The following is a 9,771-nucleotide window of genomic DNA, read 5'->3' as shown; positions in this document are numbered from 1 at the left end:
TATATATATATATATATATATATATATATATATATATATATATATATATATATATATATATATATAGTAAACCCAATTTTTCTTTTCTTCTCAGGCGTGTTTGTGTTCGCCCCCAGTCTTCAGAACGTGACCGTGATCTTTTCTTCTGGAGCTGCCGTGGAGCTTCGTCTGAGCGAAGGAACCATGACAGCTACTGTCCTGCTGCCAGCGGAGTTTTCCAACCGCACTCAGGGTCTCCTCGGCTCGATGAACGCTGACCCATCAGACGACTTGATGACCTCGTCCGGATCGGTCATATCCTCGGCTGACGTCACGCCGGAGGAAATCTTTACCTTTGGAGCTGGATGTAAGTGTGATGGACTGTTGAGCTTGTGTTCAGGCTGAGAAGTGCTGAAAGGAACCATTCTCGTTCTAATGAAATGTAAATATTTAATCATTTTAGCTTTTTAAAGAGTTTTATTTCAGTAGGTTTAGAAAGCCAAAGGCTGGTTAAAAATTAAACTGTTTTCTAATAGTCACTTGCATAAATTGAAAAATCAGGGAGTTTGACCAAACAGTGCAACTGAAATCACATTTCTCCTGATGGTGTACATAGAGATCATAATAATAATGTCTCAGCTGTATTTATGATAATTATCTCTAAAAGATGGTCAGTAATGGACATGTGGCGTTACCTTCTGACTGAAGTAATTGCAGTTGATAGTCCTATTTTTGTTTGCATCATATTAAAATAAACAAACAAAAACATTACAGCGTGCAGGACAGATATACATCTGTTATTTTTTATTCCATTTCTTTGTAAACAATGGTTTAGATCCAAGTGGTGTAAACATGCTAGTTCTGTAAATGTTACCATTTATGTCAAATTGGCCCTCATTTAGCCCCAACCCAACATATCATTTAAACAATTACAATTGCCTTTAATTGCTTGTACTGCAACATTACACGTCTGTTATAAGTTTACGTTTAAATTTTGGTATTTGTCTGAAACCTGTCGTTTGTTTTTCTGACCAACAAAGTCCAAACAACCTAAAACCGATGTTGTTTATTTCCTCCACCAGGGAACATTTCAAAGACGTCTTCCCTTTTTACGTATGACTCTCGATACCTTCTGGATTCCTACTTCCTTCCGCCGAGCCACGACTCGACTTTTGTTCCTGCCTTTTCTCTGCCTGAGAAACCCGATGACCCCCTGGTAGCAGACATGTTGTCCGTGTGTTTGGGAGAAGGGGCTCAGTTCTGCAAACATGACACCCTTATCACTCGGAGCCTTGCGGTGGGGAACGCCACACTCAGGGCCCGACGGGATCACCGGGCTTTAATGGAGGCCCTGGAGCCAGGTACTGTCACAAGATCACTGCCTGCCAACCCATTTACTTCCTTTGTGTTCTCTGAAACAGGCGGACGTGTTTGTATAGATTTTTGTTTCTTAATTCTACAAATCAATTTTGGAAAAATGTGCAAGTTTCTTGTTTATTCTGCACTGAAGATTCCAAACTAGTCACAATTTGCAATAAAAATAAACTGTTTAAAGTCAAACTATTCATCTTATGTGCTTGCATTTTTCTCAAAAACACTTGATTGTCAGTAATTGATGACTTCTGACTCTAGTGGTGTCATGTGGCTGGATTCCCACACCCAGGAATGGGAAGAAGAACGGGACACGTTACCTGCAGGGGAACACCCTGAGCTTCACCTGCAGTGAAGGCTACGTGCTGTACGGGTCAACGGAGCGCACCTGTGTGGAGGATGGCACCTGGACAGGAGAGCAGGCTCACTGTATTACAGGTTGGTTGGAAAGGTTCAGCTGACAGCAGGGGGAGGTTCATACAACAGCTAAAGGAGGAGTTTGTACGGTCCACTTTAGTGGAATCAGACCACAAGATTCATCCATGTGAGAAGAAAAGGCTTACATTTATGATTACAGGAAATATGGAATATAAAAATTATGTTGTTTATCTCTAATGAGGGGTTCAGGTCTTTAAAAAGTTTGTAATTCAAACTGTGGTGTAATCACCTGCGTCCTGCAGATGAAACGGAGACAGGATTCCTGAATCTTTCTCCTCTCTTTCAAACAAAGATTTAAACAGACTAAGCTCTCAGTCACTCATGCAACAAACCTGCGAAGGTCTAAATCTGGATCAGCTTGGCTCTGTGTGAGTGGATTGGAAACACCTGGGCCTCTAGTGGTTCGAGTCCTTACACCAAACATGAAGTCCCAGTCAGCAGTAATGCAGTTGTTAGCTGCCGCCTGTAGGTGGCAGTAGTTCCCTCTGAATGTTTTGTGTTGTGGTTGTAAAAATGCAGGTTAATGCTGCTTTTTCTCCTTTTAAATCGGCTGGATTTTTAGTAAACTTTGAATAACAGCTGTTTTAGTCAAGCTAGGAAGCAGAAACAAAGTTGACTGAACTGTGATCCATCTCTGGTTTCATCCATCCTTGATTTCAGCCCTTCCTGTTGTTGAAAGTAAAGCTTCCACCTTATACTGAGCAAGGCTGAATTAACTTTGAAATTAAATATATGTGGTTTGCTAGGTCATGTAACAACCAGCCAGATCGCTGTTAGACACATTTATATGATTTAAAACACTCGAAACAGTAGATCGTGTCATTCCCAATACATAACAATCCAAATGTTAAAGTAATTGGTCGTGTTTAACTTTAACGACGCATAATTGCATGAATATCTCCTGAGGGAGAGTGTCAGTTGTAATTTCTTTAATGGAAGTGTACACACACAAACACACAACATTAAGCCCTTTTTCCCACAGTACGTGACAATGATTGCTATAATGAATCTTGCTCTGTGGGTCTCATTGCACAAATCGGAGCGAACGACTGTCAACGTGACCCGAGGAGCCCAGTGGCAGGTGTCGCAAGAGCCATTTCCTCCGCCGCTCGGATGTGACCTCCAGCCAAGTAAACAACGCTGAGCGCAGAGGAAAGCAGGAGCCCTCCTCCTCTCTTTAAATGAATCACCGCGGCACGATGTTGGAGGCTGAAAAGAAGGCATGGTTGGGATGAAAGGACGTGCCGCAGAACAATAAATACCACCACATCCAGTCCGACTTCTTCTGAGTCACTTTAACGAGCCGCTGCTGCCTGTCAGCTGAGGTGACATGAGTCCAAACCCTTTGTGAGTAAAACTGGGTGAGAATTTGGCCCTCGTTAAAAAGAGAAGGCCGGCACCCGTCACAGTGCTTTTGTCAAGTTAAATATCACACTAGGTGCAGCGTGTTGTGGTGACTAATTTGTTTTATTGAAAAAAAAGGACTGAGGGGTGAGGTTAAGTGTTTTGTTTGTTTGTTTGTTCATTTTAAAAAACAAAAGGGCCACAAAAGGGCCACAAAAAGGCGTATGAACAAGGTTCCTGCACTCTTGAAAAGTTTGAAAAAGTATGAACTTTATTTTTAACATTTTCCAGCTCTGAGTAAGCATGGAAAAATAAAAAAAAGAATACAGAAACATTTTGTTTCCAGACTTTTTCCCTTTGTTTATTTTCTAAAAAAAAACAACTAATAAACTCATCTGCATTTAAGAATTGCATATGAAAACTACTGGAGCAAACTCTTACATCATGCACCAGCTTATATAGTTCAAGATATCCTTTTTTGTGTTTAATTTCATACTTTTGCAATGAATACCTTTAATTTATTTTTCTCTTTTGCTACAAATTTTACTCATCCTGATGTCTACAAGTTCAGTTTAAATGACAACAAATAGACTGTAAGAATGTGGTGTGATGGAGCTTCAACTGGAAGCTTTCTTTGACTTTTTCATCACACAAAGCTTGTTTTTCCAGACTGCATTGTTCCGACCTACAGTAACAGTTTCTGTATTGTTGAGTGTCGTGTTTCCTGTTGGAACTGGATACTTTTTTAAAAAAGTGGAACACTGAAGTTTCTAACACGCTTTGAATTCCTAGAATACTAGTGCCAATCACATTCAGTCACTCAGGGTGAGGCATGACAACAGTAGCTCTCAGCAGAAAGTACACCGCTACCAGGGAGAGAAATATCAATTCAGCAGTTATTTAAAAGCTTGTCAGCTCCTCTCAAATAAATCCCCTTTTTTCTTACAAAATGTTTTACATGATAAGAGTTTAGCTCAGGGGTGTCTCAGTACAGCAGAAATATGAAAACTGTCTTGGATTCTGATGTGCCGTTTGTCTGGAGGATAAACACCAGGAAAAGGATTTTAATTAGTCTGAATAATAAGTTTTGAATTTTTAAATTTTACTTGGTTAGGATTGGTACCATGCATCCAAAATCAGATAGCCTAGACCAGTGGTCTCCAATCCTGGTCCTCGAGGGCCACCATCCTGCATGCATCCTCCAACACACCTGATTTGAATCAATGGGTGATTAACAGGCTTCTGCAGAACATGAAGAGGTAATTTAACCTCTGAATCAGGTGTGTTGGAGCAGAGAAACAAGTAAAACGTGCAGGATGGTAGCCTACAAGGACCAGGATTGGAGACCCCTGGCCTAGACAAGCTTAATATATTTTTATTTTACAATAAAAGCTTTAACCAGTTCAGTCCAACCTCAGGATGTCTATCGGGTGTTCTTCACCTCAGTGGAAATGTGGTGGTCCCAGTCCGAGCACCGTTTCTCCCCGAAGCTTCAGATTTTTAAGGGTGAAGGTTGGTGCAGAGATGGCTTGGCCAGCAGGAGGGAAAAGGTGGATGTTATAACACCAAGCAGCATTAAATCCAGGGCAGCTTGGAAAAGGCTTCAGTCTCCAGCAGTTTGGTGCAAGTAAATCCAGGACCTGGCAGTTTTTTTTTTCTAAAAATAAATTGCCTAATTTCAAGACTTCTAGGAAAATTTGTGTATTTTCATGTGGTGTCTGGGTTTCAATGGTCCCAGGCTGACCAGCATGTGATATTTAATTTAATTCAGCACTCAAACTAGTTTTTCTGTTTATAGCTTCTTCAGTATGTATTTCCAGCTGCTTTAATCACTTGATCAGGAAAGGTATGCTTTAACTTTTAGTATTCTTAATTTTTTATACTTTTTGAATTATTTAATTTTGTTTACAAAAGGTTTTCCCTTAGAATTACATTGAGATACAGACACTTGCTCTATTTTTTCTTATTCTTGTTTAAGCTTTTTTCTATGGCTTTGCTACATTTAGCTTTTAACATTTAGCTTCTGTTCTGCTCAGTTCAACTTTAACGATTGTCAGAAGCCAACAATCAAAGGTTCATTTTTACAGAAAATACAATTTTTCTAGTTACTCTTTAAAAACTCACTCTGATCAGCTGCCACGTTAAAACCGCTGACAGATGAAGGGTAGCACTGATAATCGTTTTAAAAAGCATTATTCTTCCGTGAGACTTTGGGTCAGAGCAAACAAACCAGCATGTGAGACCAAAGCCCTCCGATCCTCCCATCCGACTCCAGCAGGACGATGAGACCAGGACACACGAGGCGTTCACTGAAGATGGGAAAACTCAGTTGCAATACAAACTGATCAGTTTTTGTGAACTGTAGAGCAATTATTGCTCCAATTTGGTTTAATGCTAAATCTTTTGCCAAAGAAAGTGTGTTGAGAGCAACTTCTGGGAAAATCCATCAAATCAAAGCTGCATCAGTCCGTCCGTTATAAAGTTTGATTAAAAGCATTTTGTTTGAATCACTTAAAACACACAAACAGAAGATAATGACTTTTTATTGCATGTTTTTGTATATTACCTTCATAAAAGCCAAGGCCGGCGTAAAACCGCTCTTATCTTTATTGTTCTCAATATAAATCTTTGTTGCAGTAATAATTTATATATTCATTAAATGTTAAATTGGATTATGTCGATAAAAGAATATATATTTTATGCAGAGGTATAGATGGCATTAGCAGGATGAGCTGCAGTCAATTTGTCACTAATTGTTGAAGCTATTAAAAAGGCACTTGGAGAGCTGATCTCACAGTAACTTTTATTATTAGGAAACTTATCCTGGTTTATGACTGGATATAATATCCTCTGGTGTGTCGTTGCTTCCATTAAGTAAAATAAATGGCTTGTCAGTCGAATTTGTGGTCTGCTTCAAAGCCTTCAGTACGACAGAAATGGCAAAAAATCTTTTGATTGGCGGATTGGCAAAGTTTATAGGTTGCAAAAATAAGTTTCTAACTGTATTTATTCTTTAAAAATCTCTCTTCTAGGTGGGTTTTTAAAATCATCTTTCATTCCACGTTCAGTGTTGAGGGTTTATAGATGAAAGCTGCTTAAAACAAAACAGATGTTCATTTGAAGACGGCTCTGTTTAACCGTTTCTGAGAATATTTGTCAAGTTAAGTGAAACTTGTCTTGTTTATGTTTAAATATAAAAGAGTTGGTACACTTAGCCAGCTAACGATTCCTTTTATAAGATGCCCTTGGGGGGGGCAGAGGGGGTGCTGTTTTGTGTAATTATAAGCTTCATTTTCTGTCATTCCTGTGGTATATTGAGTAATCACCACTCGGTCTGTGTTAAAGTTCAGTGAGTAACAACAAATGCAGCAGACCCTAGTTCCTGGAAAAGGTTTCTGCTGTGAAACTGGACATTGTCCGCCTTTAAACTGACTTTTAAGGGCTGACGATGTTCGTCTGAAAGCTGGTTTAGCTGATGATAGATGCCACTTTACTCTATGAATTGGTTAAAAAGGCATAATTTTGCTTTTAATGTCTTTAACATCTGTTTCAAAAGATGGATTATGTAGGTGATAAGCAATTTTTTTTGCTGATAGATGTTTGTATCCATTAGCGGTCGTCTGTTTTGTGACACCGACTGTAATTGAAATTATGAATCCATGACAGTCTGTAAGCTGGTAATATCACAGATAAAACATGCATAATCTTCTGTGAGAAACGAAGTGTTGATAAATAAAACGTGCAGCAGAGCGTGCATGTTTACAAGCTAAATTAAATGGTAATGCTCTTTGAGAAATCGTGTCTCAAATTATCAAGATGTTATGCAAAACGTACAATGCATTCAGTAAATTTTAACCTCCACATCAGCCCTTTTTTTTCACCTCAGTTCAGTGATTCGCTGGATGTCTGTTTCACTTTTGCAACAACACTGATTGTGTGAAGGCTGCATGGAGGAGTGGTAATTATGAACTGGAAAAAAAGTGATTATTTTAATGTTTTATGTTGGTTTTTTCGCAGATGACAATTTGGGGTTTGTACTTGGCGCAGTTGGTTCTGTCTCAGCGTTGGTCACGATGGGAATAATGATCAAACTTCACAACAGGAACCTAAACAGGTGGGTCAAAAAATATTTATTTTAGATAAGTTTGTCTGTTTTGGTTTAGCTCTAAGAGACAAAACATGTCAACAACTAAAAGAAGAGAAAACTGGTTAGAATTTGCAAAGCTCTCCTATATTTACCTGTTTTTGTCTTATGTTCCTTTTAGCTTTTAAGGTACTGTTCTGACACTTTTTTTTAGCTTTTAACTAAGGTTTTGCTGGTAATAGAATCTGTTCTGCTTGTTTTAACTTTAACAATTCACTTTTAGCCTCTCAGCGTCCACATCACATTTTCACAGAAAATATCATCTTGAGTTTGAATTTATTTTTTGTGACGTGAACTCTGTAGGGAAAGATTGTTTTTGGTTTTGAACAATCACATTTGACAAACCAATTCAATGACTTATTGAAGAGAATTAACTCAAAGCACCAATATACTGTAGTACTTTTAATTTAGTCTCTTTGTTCCTCTCAGTTTGAATAACCACTGTGCAGCGGATCTCCACAGATCATATACAAGCTTTAAGTTAAGAGTGCTTTTGTTGCCTTCAGCCAAAACCATCCATATATCTTTCATTCTGTCTTACGCGTTCAAAGTCACAGCTACTCTTTAACTCTTAAAAACTGCCACATACCTAGACGTCTTCCTCCCCTCCCATTTCCTTCCAAGTCACCTTATTGCTTTGCAAGCAGAGACACAAAGACAATGAATCCCACCTGCTTGTTTGATATCCAACATCCCCCGGCCTCCTGAATGTTGCTCGTAAATTTCTTTTCTGATCTGATCAAACCAGATACCCTGTGGGATCATACTCACGACTGCAGGCCGGAGAAACAACAGGCTAACGGTTGTGCTAGCTCCTGGGCAAATATAAACAAATTAAAGGCTTGCTTTATGGGTTCACAGACTTCATTTGGGGTTTCCCCCTCCCTAACTCTGGCAGGGGGGAAAGAAAAATGATAAATGTTTGACGCTGGGAGCCTCCTCACGCTGCCAGGAGCTTTTGGATCGGGCGTTCGATTGAAACTGTTGTTTTGAGGTCATTGGAGCGAAAAGTGAGCACACCTGTCCCCTCTTGATGCCTTGATCACAGGAGGCCAGGTGTAAAGGGAGACGTGTCAGAAGGTCTTTAGATCGGGGGGGGTGGTGATCTGAAATACGCAACATGCTGGTGCACATCCTTAGAGTCACAGCCGGGACAGATACTACACTTACAGTAGCCGAAATGTGTTCAGGGACATCTGATATGTTCCCTGAGTGAGTGCTAACACTGTCATGCATGAACACACACACACACACACACACACACACACACACGTAGCCTAACAAGTGCAGACAGACAGAGTCCTCTGCAACATCAGAAGCAGAGGAAGATGGAAGAATCAGGGGGTCTTACTGCCTTTCAGGTCTGGTCTGGGTTGCATGTCTGGAGGAAAGCTGCAGTGATACTCATGAGTGTGTGTGTGTGTGTGTGTGTGTGTGTGTGTGCTACAAGTTGCTAGTGAAGGCCTCCCGTGCACACGCTCCTTGTGTCTCAGACTTGCAGGGGTACTTTCCACATCTAGGGTTACCCAGCAGGTTTTAACAGGTCGACTGGCAGCTCACCACAGGAGTAAGAAAGTCGTTGCACCATAAAGTGAGACAAAGTTTGTGTGTGTGTGTGTGTGTACCATCATATCTCCTCCTTTTGCTGCTTTATGACACATCAAAAGGTAGTTTTGAGGGTAGGATGGTTTATCTGAACGAGGAAAAAAGTTCAAAATGGATGGAAAGAGTAAAGACGGGAGCATATTTAGACCAGTCTGTTTGTTTTTTACACAGTCATTCATATGTTTGCACAGACCTTTAGGGAGCTGCTTGCCAGTCTTTCATCATACGTCTGATTAACTGTTGGTGATCTCCGAGTAATTAAACATTTTCTTCAAATTTAAATGTCGCAGATTGCGAAGCGGTGGGAAAAGCCTGCTCAGGCCGGTAGAGTTGACAAGTTGGTGCAGACTGGATTTCTTGGGGGAGCTGAACTCTTTAGTCAGAAATGTGTAAATACGCGCAGGCAGCCAACTCTCCCGCAGCCCGTTAATGGGAATTAAAGATGATGGGTTCGTAGTTTGGTGATCCTCATGTCAACTCACGTGTTAATAATGTTTTGATGCTTCCTAAAATCTTTCCAGTCGGTCCAGGACAGAGACTTTGTTGTAAAATAATGCTTGTTTTTGTTTTTATAATTATGAATATACTCTCGGTAAAACAGTTAGTACACTGCTTTTTCGTTTCTATATCAAGATGACATAATTAAAATAATCTTTTCTTTATTAGGGCTTAAAATAATTACCAAACTCAGATGTACAATTTTGATAATATTCGACCATTTAGCCACATTAACAGCCAAGTAAATCAGTGATTGTGTAATTAACAGTGACTGGTTGTTAATGTTTGGACTTTGACTGAGCTGTTGCAGCGTTTTTTGATTATTTTTCATTCATTTTATGAGGTTAAAATCATCATTCTGTTGTAGGACCAGCCCGGATTCACCTGTCAGA

The 9,771-nt window shown here is 39.7% G+C and overlaps 1 protein-coding gene across 6 annotated transcripts in view; it reads left to right on the top strand.

Annotated features, from left to right (window-relative positions):
• susd2 (sushi domain containing 2) overlaps positions 1-9,771 on the top strand; it is a 38,809-nt gene that overhangs the window by 10,065 nt on the left and 18,973 nt on the right. For all 6 annotated transcript variants that reach the window (XR_005232968.1, XR_003039656.2, XM_025008471.2 and 3 more), the window contains 4 exons: positions 95-346; positions 1,062-1,340; positions 1,612-1,788; positions 7,150-7,246. Coding sequence is in view for 4 of the 6 variants with exons in the window: in XM_025008471.2 (XP_024864239.1) it covers positions 95-346; positions 1,062-1,340; positions 1,612-1,788; positions 7,150-7,246 (805 nt within the window). In the remaining 2 variants the exon portion in view is untranslated. The remainder of the gene's footprint in view (positions 1-94; positions 347-1,061; positions 1,341-1,611; positions 1,789-7,149; positions 7,247-9,771) is intronic.

Source organism: Kryptolebias marmoratus, linkage group LG1, assembly GCF_001649575.2.
Source record: "Kryptolebias marmoratus isolate JLee-2015 linkage group LG1, ASM164957v2, whole genome shotgun sequence".
Lineage (NCBI taxonomy): Eukaryota > Metazoa > Chordata > Actinopteri > Cyprinodontiformes > Rivulidae > Kryptolebias > Kryptolebias marmoratus.
Note: the sequence above shows the minus strand (reverse complement) of the source record. Positions and strands in the feature narration are given on the sequence as shown.